The following is a 19,061-nucleotide window of genomic DNA, read 5'->3' on the forward strand; positions in this document are numbered from 1 at the left end:
TCGAATGAAAATTTGTATTCCGTTATGAGTTTTCCACAGTAAATGTGAATGGGAAAGAAAGATAATTAGGAAGATAATTTATATTTCCAAAACTATGAGTCGTACCGAAATTGTGTCTTAGGAAGAGTTATTCTTTTTTTTATTTACAAAGAAAACTTTAATTTGCAATATCTAAAATATGTATCTACATGACTTCTATTTTATATGAAAAGAATAAAATTTCATATAAAATAGAAGTCATGTAGAAATGAGTTACGTTGAAAAACATTTTGAAGACATGTGGGTTAAAACTCCTAAACATATATTTTTACCATAATGATGTATTTGGAAAAGTTTTTGAAAATTATAAGCAAATTCATAAAATTTCATGAACATGATGGTATAACACGACAAACATATTAAAAGCCCATATTTACTATAACTAAGACAATAAATTAGAAATATTTTTTTAAATATCTCGAGAATGGCTGCATTTAGAAGGAGATCGATAAAGAGCTTTTTTGTTTTAAATCACATCAGGATTCATAATTTGAGGTTAAAAATTATTATTAACTTACAAAAGTTCAAAGTTTCGAAAACTCATAAAAGTTCGATGTTCCACAAAGTTCGTCAAAAATAGTTTTACCACCTTGTACTAATTTTTTAAATTTTCTACATGACTTCTATGATATGAAAATGATATGATATGATATAAAAAAAACCTATTTTAGATATTGCAAATTAAAGATGTTTTTTGTGAGTAAAAAAAAGGAGTATTAATTTTTTTTCTCAGTGTATATTTTTTCACGTTTTAACATTGTTAGCGCATAAACCGGGCTAACTGCGGTTGGATGGTTCTGGCTAAGCACACTGTGGAAATTGAAAAACACAATTTTTTGGAGTCCAAATTTTCTCTTTATATTTCACTCATTACACAACATTTGGTAATCACTTTGTCGTTGGCGGTTAGGAAAATAACTGGGATCATGAATCACGTTGTGCGTTGCTTTTATGTTTGTCGGAAATTGGTGGGGTGATTATCCTGTCGGTTCGACTCGGCTCGCTCGGGTGCTGTTCGTTTGTAATGTTGCTACTTATTTCATCTCGCTCTCGCACGTTGCGGATGATACGATGGAATGAAATGGAGAGCAATTGCTTCGGGTAGTGAATGGAAAATTTCTGTTGCTGACAAAATGGAGGATTTTAATTTATTTGTCCTGACATGTCAGAACACGTAAGCGCTCGCTACACGTGGCGCGAACAAACATCAATACTCTATAACTCTTTCTAAGATTTCGGTACGACTCATAGTTTTGGAGGTAAAGTTATCAAAGGTTTCTCTTAATAATATCAGTTACGTTCTTTTCAAAAGTTACACTTGAGTCAAAAAAATCCCAATTGCTGTGAAAAACTCATATTTCCTCCAACCCAAACGGAATACAAACTTTCATTCGAATTAAAAATACTCATGTTTTTCATTTGTCGATTTCATTTTGAATTGCATAAATGTTTTTATGATGGTTAGATACCCTTTCCCTCCTCTCTGAGTGGGGGGCTGCCATACAAATGAAAAAAATCTGCATAACTTATGAACAAATGAAGCAAACGGATACAAATTTGGCATGTGGAGGATTCACTGAACTACCTCCCGACCGTAGTGGAATCTCGTCTCATCAAGCCAGAACTTCAAGAGGTATTCTTCTTTGTACAATGTGGAGTCGATCAAACAAATACGACTGTCACAAATATCTTGACTTTCGCTCCACCGGGGCAAAAACCTTGCTTAATCACGGAATTACGAGCAAATTTATTCATGAATACGATCTTTAATCTGCCAGGCACACATTTTAGGTAAGCATTTTTGGCCAGAAAACTGTCCGAAATCCATCCTTAATTAAGTTCTCAATTGAAGTAAGTCATCAATTAGCAAGCATCCTTCGTACCCCAACAGAAACTGATCTTACCACCTCGCGAGCTTTGTTTGTTCTGTGAAAACAAAATAATACTGGTAGACGGCTTCTATGTGTAGTAAAAGTACTCTTTTTTTTATTTGTTCACAACTCCAAAAAAAAAGTCGGAAATCAGTGCCTCAACACTAGAATACCCCTCTTAAACACAAAAAAAAACAGTAAATGACGGCACGAATGTCTCGATTTCTTCGCGCAAAATACATCAGAAACCGATAAAAGCTCTGAATCGTAATGATGGTAAATTGTTTGTTGTTGACGTTTGCATACGACCTCATGACTAAAATTTACCAATGTTATGTCCTACTGAAAAAAACGCGTGAGTTTCTGTTTGTTTAATATCCAGCCAATTGAGGATTTTTATAGGCATGATAGTTTGCTCAATAATTCATCAGTAAGAGAAAATTTCAACACGCCATTATTGAAGTTTTGAGAAACTCTTCACCGTTTATACCTCTGTTAAACACAAGCAGCTTCCAGGAGCTGCAACCTAACTGTTGATGGCATCCGAGCGAAAATACGATCTACTATTTTTCACATGTCAAATCCGATCCCGATTTTCACACCTTTCAATTTTGATCCTCACTTTTGTCTCCTTTAACGGGTTCTTCCGAAGAATGGCTTAACGCTACCTCGTGTCCCTGGGAAAGGGATTTACGAGACTCATCTTTTATCGTCGTGATAAAGAAGGGGTGCGAGAAAAAAAATTCGGGAAGGAGATTACTTCTAGGAGTTTTACGAGAGAAAAAAATGCAATGCACGAAGGTGTTAATGTGACATTTTCTCGGTCAGATTGTTCCCATTTTTTGTTGGACTCTTGACTGCAGCTTCCGTCCCACTGGTTAAGGGATAAAAAGAAATCTGTTTGCTGGCGACTTAAACTCGTTGCTCTCCAGCAACAATTCAAGGAAGTGTTTAGATAATGTTTGCTTGGCAGAGATTGAGGAAGGATTTGTTTGTTTTCTCGCATAATCCTTCGCTGGAGTTAGAGATGTACAATTATGGTGTTAGCAAAACATAACACGCAAAACAAAATCTCTTCCTTCGATGAGCTTGCCAAAAGGGTGTTACCGAGGTGTAATTTTACGAGAAATTGTATCCGGAGAGTTGAAAATTCCCTAGAATTGATTGATTGACTCTCTGTGATTTCAGATTGTTGTTAAACGTTGAGATTAGTAATGTTTTCGCCTATTTTCCTTGTAATTCCCTATTCGACATCTGTTTAACTGCGGATAACATACCGAGCAGAAAAAAGAAGGCCTAAACAGCCATTTCTCAATAATAATTTTCAGCATGTAATAAGATTCCTTTCAACCGAAATCGTATACACCGGTAGACAACGTGGAAAATTGCCACCGCAAAATTCGCAAATCATTCACATTTTTATGCAAATCAACATAACCAAACGGACCAATGATTTGGCAATTTTCTTTCAACAGAATTCACCTTTTGCGCCATTGTTTGTCGTTTTTCTGCTGACCGATGTGGTTTTTGGCTAGAGCTATTTAGTTTTACAATTTCCTAAGACTAGCAAATCGGTTTCTTCAGAGACTTTTGGGAACAACGCAAAAGTTGTTGAGTCATTTTCGGCAACTCTTTTGCTCCGTTCGTTCATATTTTTTAGCAAAAGGGAAGTTCCTGGAAAAACTTACGTTAGCTGGGGACTTTCTTTCGCTTCCATGTTACATAGGTTATTTCTTCGACACCTTCACTCTTCTTTATTAAAGATTAGCAGCTTATCATCTTCTCGGGGATCTCTCACTTCTGCTTCATCACGTGCGGCAAATCGTACACTCCGCGGACACATTTAATCTTGACACCGGGCAAATCCTGCATCCGCCCGACTCGCACCAGCACAATGTTGTGCTCCTGCAGATTATGGCCAATACCCGGGACGTATGCCACCAGCTCCTTGCCGGTACTAAGCCGCACCAGTACACACTTGCGGTTGGCCGAATTGGGTTTCTTAGGTTTTTTGATTAGCGTCTTCAGCACAACACCTTTGGCGAAAGGTTTCCCGTCCAGTGGCTGTCTCGGGGGACGTATCTTTATGAGTGGCCCGGTGCGATGCATCCGGTTCAGCGTGGACTTCTCGGCTCGCTGCAGGAACGATGAGAAGGCTGAAATGGGAGGCGAATGAAGGCACGCGTTAGAAGGGTTTCTTAGTGGACCCAGGTGCAGCTCTTTGTTCATTGGTGTTGTTTTTGCATAAACTTAATTTCATATATTGGTTATATTGGTGAATTATTATATTTATATAGTTTCTAATGTTTTTTTTTAATATCATATGTTTGGAAGTGTTCTTATATTTTTGTCAGTTGAAGAGTATTAGTCCAAGAAGCATTATGAGTAATAGAAATTACCTTATTTATCGTCAGTTTATTTCCGACACGCGAGTACCGATCTCTACATCAAACGATCACATATAAGTAAAAGACTGATCTGCCCATGATTGCATAGGAGACAAACATTTTTTGTTCGAAAACATTTGAGCAACTTTGAAAAAACGCTTCCAAAAAATCACTGTTTGTCCGCATAACAGACATAGTTCCATACAGCTTTCATACATCGTTCGAAAATCAACAATTGTCAGTATTAGGTGCTGCAAGATATTTTTACATTTGAATCACATTCTTACCAGAGTCCAAACACGCCTTTCATGATGGTGTCTTATCACATAGCGTTTCCTGATAGATGAATAGATGAATAGAAGCAACTATTGAAACGTTGCTCCATGCTTATATAGGAGACGTAAACGACAAAATGAACAAAATCGAGTTTTTCGCTGTTTCGCATTCTACACAATGGGCCTGATTACGAACGCTACTTCACGGTGAAAACGGAATGAAATGCAAACAAATTGCATACAATTCATTTCGTTTTCACCGTGAAGTGACGTTCGTGATCAGGCCCAATGTAATACGTTTGCTCAACATGCAAACAAACATTTTGACGTAGGACTACGTCTTTCATTTCTATACCGGGGTGTAAAATCAAAGTTTCGAAAACGAAAGCGTTACGCCGGAGACCGAGATTTTGAGCGTTAATAGCTCCTAAACAACTGAACGAACCGGTATGATAAACACTTTATTCGAAAGATAAAATGTCTACGCGTTCTATACTTGTTACTTTTTGATCCAAAAACTTGTTTCAATAGTCTTAAAATTGCTTTCAAAACAGGCTATTGAAATCATCAATCGGTATATAGGCTAGCGTCGCTTGGAAGTCCACTCAGTTATAATTGAACAGCGATTGGAGCATGTTGTCGCTATTGTGGTGAAGCTCTTCGTTTATCATGAAAGCGCGGATGAACGGTGTCACCAAGAGCCTGTTTGTGCACCTTAGGCCAGAAGAGAATCCATCAGGAGGAGAGTGATGCCACAAACGGTTCCCCGGGAAGAGATCGGAGCAGCCGCCACACAAACACATACATGTGCGGAACTCTTCGTTTGGATGCCATTCAGCATCGAGAAAACTCCGGAAAGATCCAATCGTTACTGTAAAATACATTTATGCACAAGAGTTCATTTTAATGTTTTCTATCCATGTAACACTGCGACTAAATATTTTTCAATCAAGTGCTATTAACAGGTGGTTATCGAGTTAGAATTAACCACTGGTGGGCTTCGAGTATCGAGGAAAATCAGGAAAGAACTAATCGTTGCTGAAAAATACTCTACCAGTTCCCCTGGGAATTGAAAAATACATTGATGCGAAAGAGTTTATTCTAATGTTTTCTATCCATATAATACTGCAACCAAATACATTTGGTTTTGTGGTTTTCAATCAAGTGCAATTAGCAGGAAAGCTTCTGAAAATTATTCTTCCCCATCAGTAGGACATTTTCGTATCCAATATTGGATGCATAAAACCTTGTACCCAACGTAACGCTCTCGTTTTCGGAGTCCCCCAAATATTCATTTATTCATTCATTCAGAATGAATTCAGATTCAACTTCAAACAAATGATCACTAAATCAACGATAGTCCTACGTCATCATTGCGGTTATACCATAGATATAACCCACTTCCTGTTTTTTGTTTGAAAACATTTGAGCAATTTTGACATAGTTCCATACAGCTTTCATACATCGTTCGAAAATCAACAATTGTCAGTATTATGAGCTATAAGCTAAATCCAGGGGAAGTGGGGGCGTAGTGGTCACCCTACGGAATATGTCCATTTCCAGCGTCCACAAACCGATTCAATTCCCGTTTTTCGAAGAATATTATAGCAAATTTGTTCAAATTATACTTGATAAGACTATTCACCCATAGTCTCAATTGAATTTTTCTCATGCATACAAAAAAGTAGTAAGAAACACATAACGTTCCGCATAATAAGGCTTCGTTTAGTTGGAGTGGCATATTTTTCCAGGGTCAATACCACAAAAGAAACCTCTTCAAGAGCAGAATGTGACGAGGTATATCAACTTTAGTAAACAGAACATTGTAATTTGTTATTCACCTATGACCACTCTGCCCTCAAATACGGAAGAAATCTCTATGCTAATTAATCGCTGAGATTGAACAAAATATCTGTTCACCTCTCCTAGAATAGGGGAACAGTTGTCCAAACTGATGATTTGTCCAACATATCAGATTGAATATACTAAATTTCACGCGAAATTCCTTAGATACCATGCGCACAGAACTACGGCCCAATGGCTCTCGAGAGAGCAATTTTTGTTTTTATTTATATTTTGACATTTTTACAGCTCTACTGAAGTACAGGGTGACTCAAAAGTCATTAAATTCTTCAAACATAAGGTGACTATCAATACGGTTTCAACATTCAATAGTTATAGTACCAAACAAGCAGGTGACCACTTTGCCCGCCATGACCTATTTGCCCCCACAACCCTTACATTTGAATCACATTCTTTGTAGAGTTCAAACATGTCTGTCACGATAGTGTCTTATTACTTAGTGTTTCCTAATAGATGAATATAAGAAACCATTGACACGCTGCTCATATAATTACTATTTTCTGTACACGATGAACAAAGAGAAACAATTGTGTTTTTTAATGTTATAAATACCTAAATTTCTGCATTTGAATCTTCAAGTAGATAATGAAACAATCTTAGCATTCGGCACTCTTCGGATTCAACATTGTATTATTCCAGATACTCAGCATTTACTCATACCGTTGGAGTAAGTCACTACACCATCTTGCGATTGCGATTGATCGTGATATCGGTAAATCATGTTGCTAAAATTACAAACATTGCAGATTTCCTTTACAAATTCAATTAATTAAAAAAACACGAACCTGCTGTTCTTATCATATCCCTAAGTATTTTTCAGGAAAAAAATTATAGGAGGTTGTGTTCAAGACACGATCGCATTGTTGACGAAGAACTACGCTGTGGTTTAATTCAAGTTGCTTGTTTATTACTGCGGATTTTATTTTATAATGAAACGAAAATTTTGAAATAACCATTCTACCGGTTTGGTCGCTCTGAATTTTTTTTATTGTAGAATAATTTGATGATAAATGTTTGATGATTCATTCTTGTGCTCGCAGTGATCCCCGATAATCGATTAATCGAATACTTCCTACAGAAATCGATTATTAATCGAACGAATACTGCGCAACCAATAATCAAAGCGAACGAATAGTTTACGTCGATTAATCGATCCAAACCCAGAGAAAAAAAAACGTATGGCCGCTGCAGTTTTATACTGAAATTCAATCATTATCTTTGACGCTCCTCTGGGATCGTAAACAAAGCTCAAAGGCGTCAATGCGAATTGAGCTTCGTTAACGAGTTTAGGGGAACGTAAAAGATAATAATTGATATTCAGGCGCAATGAACACTTTTTGATTCCAGATGGCTTTCTAGCAAATGAGGAACATAAGTCTAACTAATTATTTCGCTCAGTGTGACGATTAATCGATTATTTGGGGCGATTAATCGTATCGAATAACAAACTGCTGAAAAGTATTCGATTAGCTGATGAACGATTAATTTAAAAAAATCGGGGATCACTACGCAGAACAATCCTTTGCTCGAGATAAGCGCAGCTGTCATCCTTAGTGGAGAAAGTTTTGCTACTGGCAAGCGAAACCAAATCACATACAAAATTCCAGAACGACATTTACTTTCTTGGTGACTAAATAAACGAAATAAACTCTATCTGTTAATCTCAACAACCTTGAAAAGAGTAGCACTGCTTCATTATGATCAAGATTAGTGCAAATGCAATCCTAGTTGAAAGCAGTTTTGCGACTGGCACGCGAACCCAAATAAATTAATTACTTAATATAACTTATTGAATAATTTGGTATTCCACAAATAATTTCTTGGTGCACAACCTTAACACCTGCTTCACCATAGCGTCAGTTCAATGCATTGATGACAGAAAACAAACAATGTTGATTGCTGAATATTTGCCTCAGCAGAGATTCATTACTAGCGTAAATATTTACCCTAGCGTAAATATTTCCCTCCCGCTATATTCCCTCCTTGTTTATATTTATCATTACGACTGCATAATTTGCAACACAAAAAAATCGGCAATCATAGCATAAAAATAGGTTATTTTTGCATCTTTACAGGGCCAATGCACACAGGAGCAGATACAAATGGGGTTTCAGCGTAGCACGCACGTACGCACACAAATATCCATATATCGATGGGTTGAAGCAACTAAATATACACACACTTATCTCCGTTCTGCGCTCTGCTCAACAGAAGCCCTTTCTGTTAATATTGTCAGTCTACATTAGCTTAGCTATCATCCTTTGTGGAGAGAGTATTCCTACCGTCATGCGAAACCAAATCACTGACAAAATTCTAGAACATTGATGATTCCCTACACAATTGTGTAGCTCAGAACCTTAATGCAATGGCGTCAGTTTGATGCAATGATTGCAATGCTCGCGTCCACAGCTCAATCCGAAACGAAGACATGTGATGACGCAAAACAAGCAAGAACAAGCGATTGTCATTGCTTTGAATACAGAACGATACTGAAAGTTTGCCTTCTTTCCTTGCTTGAGACTTTAAAGTTCTTCAGTTCATTCGTCTCTAACCTTCAAAAAGGCCCTTGGAAAACTTTACTTTATCCATCATATTACTCCTCCACCCCCATTGCTTTGAGAAAGGCATTCGATCCCTCGCCGTGCAGCTCGCCCAGCAACGATGTTGTTCAGTCGATTTCCTCACGAAGAATGAAAGTTTGCCTCAGCGAGATCCACTGTTCATATTCTAGGCAAATATTCCCCTTCTTCTTCTTTTCCTTTGTTCACTTTACATCTAACGATTTCCCTTTCGTTGCTCGTCGATAAGTTGCTCGTTATTGACAGCTCTGTTCGGGAAAGCACACAAATGGACAGAACAAATGTATGAGGAAATGGGAATTCTTCCAATTTTCATCAATTCAAACCATATACAGACTATGGGATTGTAATGTATAGCATATCAAACAAATCTTAGGGAATTTCCGATTCGTTTGGTATACAAATCGCCAAAATCCGTTCTCGGCAAAAATAGTTATTAACGTTAACTTTATTTCATAAAAACGTGACCTGTTTTCTGATTTGGCACCCTTAATGAAAGACGTAGTTCTACGTCAAAAGTACTATCATAGACTCGCAACAAATCAAGAGCACCTTTTCCAGACATTTCACTAAATTTCTTCCAAACCTTTTTGATTTTATCCGATAACAACTGAAACTACCGACGGAGACGTTTTGACTATTATCAGAATTGTAAACACTAACGCTAAAAACAGAGAAACCTGGTGATTACGTCTAGCTATGCGGACAAATGTTCATTGAAACGATTGATTGTCCGCATAAATAGACGCAAGCGTTTTCCAAATGGAAAAATATGTTTTAATCCGCAAAATCACCTAGGCCCTCTTTTTGTCGATAATATCCTTTAACTGGATAGATCATTTCAAAGGAAATTTGCATGGTTATGCTTGTAGGCCAAAAAACAACAAAAATGCGTTTTCCGAACACTAATGATGTTGTCGATTACGTCTCCAATGCAATCATGGGCAGTACAGCTGCTGTATAGAAATTTTACTACAAATTCAGTTGTTTAATTTTTTATTATAATTTATTATAACATCTTAACCCAGTTAACCCAGGCTCAATAAAACAAATCGATATTTTTCTAAAACTCCACTTTAAAACATCTTTTAGTTGTTTTTTTTGTTAATATCTCCAATTTTATCATTTGATGGTTATAATTATAAGAAGAGTCTCTGGAGAAGATTATAGCCTTAATGATAGATTTTCGATCGGATAACTTTTTTTTCTCGGCGTTTGATTTTATCCGACATCCGCTTTGTGAATGCTCTATGTCTCAGCCTGAGCCATCTACTGCCATCTGTAATTCCACGTCGTCCTGAATCGTGGCCGGTGAAATGAATTCATTTTCACCTTCCGTGTCGGAGCTATCGTAGGTTCGCAACAAATCCAGAGCACTTTTTCCAGACATTTCACTAAATTTATCCCAAACCTTTCTGATTTTATCCGCTAACAACTGAAACTACCGACGGAGACGTTTTGACTATTATCGAAAATGTAAATACTAACAGACAGACAGAGTAACCTGGTGATTACGTCGAGCTATGCGAACTAGGATTGGGCGATCTCAGATCGATTCTTAGAAGATCGATATTTTCCATTCAGATTTCCGATTTTTTGGATCGATCTTTTGTACTCGAGAAAATCGAGAAAATCGATTTTTTTTGCCTTCGATCTTTTCGATCTTTTTGTAGATTTGTTTTTAAGTATACATCGATTTTTAATCTCACCAAAGGCAAACTAACATTTTTTTTGAAACATAATGTCAACGTTTGGATCGCTTCTTGTACGATTTATTTCTGTAAAAATGCTGACAGAGACAGAACTAGCGGCAGCTACTGAGGGGTTGTACCAGTTGCGCAAAGGATCACTGAACTTGATGTTGACATCAATTACAGACAAAAGGTTGTTTTTTAGAGCTGGCGTCAAAATTAAGAATCGACTCCTACCAAAGGACAGATGTATGGTACGATTGGTTTTTATGGGGTCAGTGTAAGCTGAGTTCTGGGTGGTATCGTTTTTGGCTGTTGTTGAATCTAATAATGTTTTTCCAATTAATTTATTTATTAAAGCGACTGCCTGACGGGACAAGATGAATGCATTAAGTCCTTCATGCTGAGGTCCAAAACAGAATGCTTTTGATGTTTGAATAGAAATATAAAATTTGTATTCCCTGTTTGAAGAAAAACGACATTCATATAGAATAAGCAGATAAATAAAAAAAGCTTTTAATTTTTCAAAGATCGATTCAGCAAAAATCGATTCGGCAAAGATCGATTCTTTGGTACCGATTTAATCAGTGGATCGATCCCCACGTCGTTTGGAAAATCGATTCGACAAAATCGATCTTTTTGAAAGTCCGCGTAAATAGACGCAAGCGTTTTCCAAATGGGAAAAATATTTTTTAATCCGCAAAATCTCCTAGGCCCTCTTTTGGCCGATGATATCCTTCAAGTTGACAGATTATTTCATTGAAATTTTCATGGTTATGTATGAAGGCCAAAAACAACAAAAATGCGTTTTCCCAACACTAATGGTGTTGGTGATTACGTCTCCTATGCAAACATGGGCAGTGATTTGCTGGAATAAAATGATCCACTTCCACCACTATTGGAACTGTCGATTAATTTAAATGGAATAACCAATGACATTGTCAAATGGTATTTCCACCATTTCCAATATATGTTTTCGTTACATGTGAAACATAAAATGAATATGCCTGATTTTCGATGAATGATCGTAACAATTATGTATTTTTCGATATCTCACAAAAATAAAATTCTTATCTTCAGGAATGCAACATCAGAGGAAAAATCTTGAAAACCACCCATAAACCTGTCAAATTGCTGTGCATTACAATCTGCGAATACACGAGTCAACCAATGCTAAAAAGTGACGATCCCTCCAGGGATCGGACGAAACAAAAGAAACGAAGCTAACCGCACAAAGCCAGCAATCGGTGTCAAACAAACGGATCAATTTTCTTGCGATTGCCTTTTTGGAAAGAAACACACATACGGAACTTCTCAAGAAAAAGAAAACGCAACCAGAGAGGAACACCAGAAGAATATGTTATGGTTGTCAGGGAGCAAAAGAAAAAACAATCGACAAAAAACACGCTATTTTGTGGCGTTACGATCTCTATTAGATGGTGATTTACAAAGAAAGATCTACAAAAGGTGATAGATAAATGATTGAACGATTTCCCTTTGTTTGAAGCCATTGTTCGCAGCCTCTGATGAAATGACACATGACCGATGGTTGAGACCATAACTCTGTGGTCACTGCAGCTGAACACAGATATCAGGCGTGGTTTCTTGCATAAAATTGACCCTTTGCGATGGAAAATGATCGAAATCATAATTATACATGCTCGAGAGCGTTTTGTGGAATTCGCTTGAGACATCCAAAGAGTTGTTTGCATTTCTAGAGAATCCACGGCAGAACACACCGTATGGTCAAATAGATCAAAATATCGAGATTCGTTCTCTAATCCGAGGCAATTGAGTTTTCAGGGCTGGGCCAACTGTTGTCAAATCCTTTGGACATAGCTTTGGCAGTAAAAGTAATAATAAGAGATGGGTCCACCTGGCTGGTGTTGGCCGCTGTTGCCTGATGGCGAAAATCCTTTACGGTATTTTACCTCTTTTGTGCTTCATCATATTCTTCAATATTTGATATGTTCTCTGTCCCCGCCGCAGGCCATAGGGTGCACAAATGACAGAACATACAGGCAATGTGGCGAAGAGAGGCCGTGAAATATTAATCTCCTCTTCTTTTATCAACGATGGTTGGCTCGGATGAATTGATTTCTGTTTGTTTCTGGCGGAACAGATTGTTTCGATTTTGTTTCCGCATCCAGTGACCAGTGGTTGAGAGACGTGAACGTGAGCCCTGATCTAACGAAAGGTTTGAGGCCATATTGCAGTACTGATTGCTACCCGGGTTGTATCCCTCATTTTCCGATTCGTTTGTTAGGATGGATGACGTTCGACGCCATTCGAACACCTATCTTAATATACACTGTTGCTCCAGCAACGAATCGAAACGCTTTCCGTAATTTTAATATTTATTGCGATGATAATGTATTAAAATTTCCCTACAAAATATTCACATTAATTCACAGTTATCGAAATAAATCAATCCTTACGTTTGTAGGTTCTCGATAATTCCTGATATTTCGTTATACGTTTCAATATCTTTTTCCCTCCTCGATAAGCCTGAATTGAAAGTATTTTTGAATGTAAATATTTTAGTACTGTACACTGAAATACCTTAATATCTCTTTTTTTGAACACAATTTTCGTATTTCTATTTCAATATCTTCTATCTTCTATCTACGACACTTCTGTTCTATCTGCGACTTTTCTTTGGCGCCTTTTTTGAATTTGCGCTATTCAATTTCCTTTATCTGATTTCCTTTATCATACAATAGCTTTTCTAATTCTTGTGCTACGTCACTGTGCGTTACGGTTGGTACATAGGGTTTTGATATAGGTGCGTTGTCACATCGAAGTTGTGCGCAACAGTCCCCCCCTAAGTTGGGCTCTGGTTCAACTTGTTTATATTTGCACCGATATCTAATACAGCTAGTTTTACCGCTGGTCTTTCGTATAAACCTGAAACTGTTTGTACTGTTGCTGAACGAACCTGGCCATCTTTGGATATTTTTGTCGCTACCACTCTTCCTTTAGGCCAACATGATCTAGGCATATTAGGGTCTACAACAATCACAATATCGCCGACGCCTATCGGTTTCGCTGGAAGGAACCATTTTGTTCTACGTGTTATGGTCGGTAAGTATTCCATTACCCAACGTCTCCAAAATAGTTGGCTAGAATTTGTGATGTTTTCCAGGAATGTTTTACAACTATCGCGCTATCATCGTAGGGGACCAGTGGTTTAGAGCCGTTGGATGATCCCAGCAAAAAATGATTGGGAGTTAATGCTGGTGATGATACATCGTCTACTGGTACGTATGTTAGAGGTCTACTGTTCACGATGTTTTCTATTTCAGTTAAAGTATTCCTCAACACTTCATCGGTGAACGATCGTTTAGGATGGATTTCTGCAAGAATCTTTTTAACAGATTGTATAAGTCTCTCCCAGCTACCACCCATATGTGGTGATGCAGGAGGATTGAAGTTCCATGATGTTGTTGACGATGTAAACTCTAGCATGATCCTCTGCTTATCAACAGTCTTTAGCGCATCAGAGAGTTCTTTGCTTGCTCCAACAAAGTTGGTTCCACGATCACTGAAAATCTCCACTGGAGTTCCGCGTCGTGCCATGAAGTTTTTTAGTGCCATGATACAGGAGTCTGTGTTAAGAGAGTGTGCGATCTCTATATGGATCGCTCGAATAGTTAGGCAGGTCATAAGAACTCCCCATCTCTTTTCAGTACGTCGACCAACCGCGACATTATATGGACCGAAAAAATCTACGCCAGTATAGGAGAATGGACGTACAAAGGCAGCAAGTCGTGCTGGAGGCAGGTTCCCCATAGCTGGTGGTTGAGGTTTTGCCATTCGTATTTTGCATTGCTGACACATACGCCTGACCTTTTCGCACTGGACACGTAAACGAGGAATGTAGTATTGCTTTCGCACTTCATTTATGTAGGTTTCATGATTTTGATGATGGTACCTTTCATGTCTTTCTAGCAAAATCAGCTGTGTGAGACGATGGTCACGTGGAAGCACAATCGGGAAGGCACTTTTCTTGCCGACAAACTCACAGACATCGATTCGGCTATGAACTCGCATTACGCCATTGTCGTCAAGGAATGGACTGAGTTTGTACAGTGAACTTTTCCTCGGTAGAATTTGCTGATTTTTTATGCTTTTAGCTTTCGTAAGGATTGCCATTTCTTCAGAGTAAACTTCGTTTTGTGCTCTTCTATAGTGAAAGTTTTCGGCTGTTGCTAACTCGTGCATCGTAAGTATTCCTGTTTGTGTTACGGCTTTTGCTAATTTGCGTTTTATATTTTCAGCGAATCGTATCACCAGCGCCGTTATGCGTCGCAGATGCTTCCACTTGGAGTGATCTTCTGGTCGCAAAATATCGTTGAAATCAATTGTATGATGGAGGAGGTTTTGGCGGATTTCTTCCACTGTGACATGGTCGGATGTTGGCATCTTTGGCCACTCACATTCATGCTCCCATAAAAAGGAAGGACCATTGAACCAGCGGCTGTTAGCATCGAAATCCGGTTGTCGCTGCCACTTGGTACCCTCATCAGCAACATTCAATTTTGATGGAATCCAATTCCAATCCTTGATCTCTGTATTTTCTAGAATTTCGCTTGTACGAAAGGCTACAAATTGGGAGTATCGACGATTGTCTGAATTGAGCCAACATATGACATCCCGTGCATCCGTCCAGAAATAACGTCGTTTGATGTCCAGTGAATGCCCTTGCTCGATACTTTTGGCTAATCGAACACCGATGACTGCCGATGACGTGGGATCGAGACAAATTTGATGGGAGCTACGCGTGTTTTAGCCCCAATTAAAGCACATTTTATCACACCATCCTGTACAAAACGAAAGTACGAAACTGCAGCATATCCCAATTCGCTCGCATCTACGAAGGTGTGTAGTTCGACGGCATGTTGATCTCCACACGACGAAGTATGATAACAACGAGGAATTCGTATTTCCTCGATCTGTGGTAGAATCCGAAGCCATGTAATCCATCCCTTAAGTTGCTTTTCATGAATCATATCGTCCCATTCTGTTCCTGCTCTCCAAATCTCCTGCAAGAGAATTTTCAGGAACATCAGATAGTTCCCTATCAGGCCGAGAGGATCATAGATGGACATTAGAACGCGAAGAATTTCTCGTTTGGTTGGATGCTTTCCTTCAGCAAGTAACTCGCGATTTCGTTCGACATTTAATTTGAATTGGAAAACGTCAGTTGTTGTGTTCCACCACATGCCAAGCACCTTTTCCAAGGCAAATTCTGTGATGATATCCAGATTCATCTCTGGTTTGCGGCTCGTTTGTAAAGCTTCCAGAACTGGTGTCGAATTTGAAATCCAGTTACGCATTTCAAAGCCACCATGTTGATGTATTAACCGGACGCATTTTGCTAACTCGATTGCTTCGTTCTCTGTATCTACGCTCGCAAGCAAATCGTCGACATATTGATTCTTCTGAATCGCTTCAACAGCTGCCGGGTACCGTGCAGCGAAACGACGAGCATTCTCGTTGATAACAAATTGTGCACAGCTGGGCGAGCAGCTCGCCCCAAAGGTCATCACTTTCATGATGTATGTGTTGGGATCATTCGATTGATCTTCGCCACACCAAAGAAAACGCTGACTATTTTGATCGGCCTCGTTAATCAACACCTGGTGAAACATTTCACGAATGTCGCCACAAATTGCTACTCTCCGCTCTCGGAATTTGTATAGCACCGAAGTCAGAGCAGTCAATTGCTCAGGTCCCTTTGAAAGAACTGAATTTAACGAAATGCTTCCTACTTTTGCAGCTGCATCCCATACCAGTCGTATTTTCCCTGGCTTATTTGGGTTAATGACAGGAAAAATTGGCAAATACCAAGTGCGGTCATTTCGCTCTTTGCTTTCTTCCAATGAAAGTTTCCGAATATAGCCTTTCTCTTCATAGTTTCTCATTATTGCCTTCAATGCTTCAGCAAGAGATGGGTCACGAGTCATTCGCTTCATGAGACAGTTATGCCGCTTTAAAGCCATCGGCTTACTATTAGGTAAGTGAATATTGTCATACTTCCAGAGAAGTCCTGTTTGATACCGTCCGTTCTGAAAGCTTGTAATTGCCCGTAACGTTTTCATACCTCTTTCATATTCGATTGAGTGAGAAGGTTGATCATCTTTCACGATACCTAAGCTGTCAAGAGCGAAAAAATTCTTAACGATGGTGTTCAGATCTTCATCTTCTTTGTTGGAGTGATAGCATACGTGGAAGTTGTGAGACATACTACTCTGGGAACAAGTACCGAAAATGGTCCATCCAAGACGTGTTTTTACCGCTATTGGTTCATGCTCTTTACCTTCTCGACTATTTAGCACGTGTGTCAAACGTATGTTGCTCATTCCTATCAACATTCGTGGTTGAATATCCCTATACGATTCTGCTCCCACCCCTCTCAGGTGACTATATTTTTCACTTAGATCCGTCATTGAGAGAGACTGACGGGGTAGATTCAAATCCTTTACAGTATAAACGTCGGTTATTCGGTGTTTGCTGCTGTTTTTTGGCGAGCCTGATATTTCTAAACTAACCCGAGTAGCCGAATCTTCATAACGGCAGGCATCAGAGGTCCAGCGAAGACACAACGGGTGTTTTTCACCAGTCAAATTCAACTCCTTCGAAATATTTTCCTCCAACAATGTTATGGATGATCCTGAATCTATGAATGCGTAGGTTTGTATACTTAATTCACCGTTATGTAACGTGATAGGAATATATTGAAACAATACTGAGTGAGCATTTAGTTGGTGAGTGCTACACGTATAATCGTTAATCTCGTTTGGGATGGGATTGTCCTTAGCATCATTATGCAAAAGTTTGTGGTGCTTGTATGGACACCCATTTTTTTTGCAAATTTTTGCCAATCGACACGATCCTCTATGGTTTCCCAGACAACATCGGCACAACTTAAATTGACGTAATACGACCCAGCGTGCATTATGATCTAAGCTGATGAATTTTCTGCATTTGGTTACTGTACTGCAATCTCCCTCACATACTATACATGTGTGACGACTATTCGTTATTTGACGTGGATATGTTTCAGAATATGCGCTCAGGTAAGGATAATTTCTTTGAGGTTTATTTTCGGTAGAATACTGTGGAAGAGTTACTGAACATGCAGCTTCAGCTATAGTGTACAACCAATCGCTAAATTCTAACAGTGTAACTCTATGCAATGCTTGCCGGTGTGTTGCCCAGGTAAGTTTGATCATCGGTGGTAGCCTGTCTACTAGTCCTTGAAGGAGCGCTATGTTGTAGAGATGCTCTTCAATATTACACGCCTGTACCGTTGCCACCAGGTTGCGTACCGCCAATGCGAATTCAACTATTGAATTTAATTTCTCTGCTCTTGGAGCAGGAATCGTGTGAACCTTTTGTACTAGAGAATGAATTATAATTTCTGGTCGACCGAATAGCATTTTCAGGGTTGACAACACAGAACACATGTTGTTGTGATGTAACAGCTGGCTTCTGACGGCTTCTAATGCTTTTCCTCTTAAACAGCGTTGCAGCCGTACTATATTTTCCTCCAGTGTATAGCCGCACAATCTTGTTGTGTTCTCAAATGTTGCGATAAAAAGTGGCCACTCTTCAGGATTGCCACTAAATACTGGCAATTCTTTAGCGATAGCATGTCTGGCCGCAAGTTGGCTATTATTCAACAGAGTAGCCTCACCAGTTTCGTGTAGCTGGTTATTTGTATGAAGTTCGTGTACAGTTGGTCGGATGGAGTGTAACGGAGATGAATGGTAAGTAGGATGTGGAAACGTGTCGCCACCAGCGGTCACTCTCTCCGTGGGTGAATTTACAATGTTTAATGGTTGCTTAGTAGATGCATTAATCAATACCTCGTACTTTTTTTGTAAAAATTTTCGCTCAAGAGCCCATTCCTCCTCTAGTAGTTTGATTTGCAGTTCTGTCGACGATAGATTTGCGTTTTGCGCTGCGTGTTGGTTTGCTCGCGATGTACTCGAGATAGCAAGGTGTGATTGAGCGCACTGTGGTACGAACAAAGCTTGCGATGTTGATGGCTGCAGTGAAGCTGGCATGACGGTGTGCTGCGTTTGTTCCATCGAAACGCTAGGCAGATTTGGTTGAAACGACGCTGCCGTAGTAGTCAGCGGTGAGGATACAGGTAGACTTTCGATTGTTAAAGGGCGATGTGGTACAATTGTGGGGGTAGAACCGATTGCCGAAAGTTGCGTAGGAGCGGGAATTTTGGCCTTCAGGCATTCCTGACAGCTCCAATCATAATTGGCAATATTATGGTCTACATTTACACATGTAAAATGATACCATTTTTGGCAGTCATCGCAGCAGACCATTCTGC

At 39.0% G+C, this 19,061-nt stretch overlaps 1 protein-coding gene across 1 annotated transcript in view; it reads right to left on the bottom strand.

Moving 5' to 3' along the window:
* Positions 1-3,637: 3,637 nt before the first annotated feature.
* Positions 3,638-19,061, bottom strand: part of LOC129775160 (40S ribosomal protein S12, mitochondrial) — a 72,550-nt gene continuing 57,126 nt past the window's right edge. The window contains exon 3 of the mRNA XM_055779528.1: positions 3,638-4,066. Coding sequence (XP_055635503.1) covers positions 3,705-4,066 — 362 coding nt within the window. The 3' untranslated portion in view covers positions 3,638-3,704. The remainder of the gene's footprint in view (positions 4,067-19,061) is intronic.

Source organism: Toxorhynchites rutilus, chromosome 3 (assembly GCF_029784135.1).
Source record: "Toxorhynchites rutilus septentrionalis strain SRP chromosome 3, ASM2978413v1, whole genome shotgun sequence".
Classification (NCBI taxonomy): domain Eukaryota; kingdom Metazoa; phylum Arthropoda; class Insecta; order Diptera; family Culicidae; genus Toxorhynchites; species Toxorhynchites rutilus.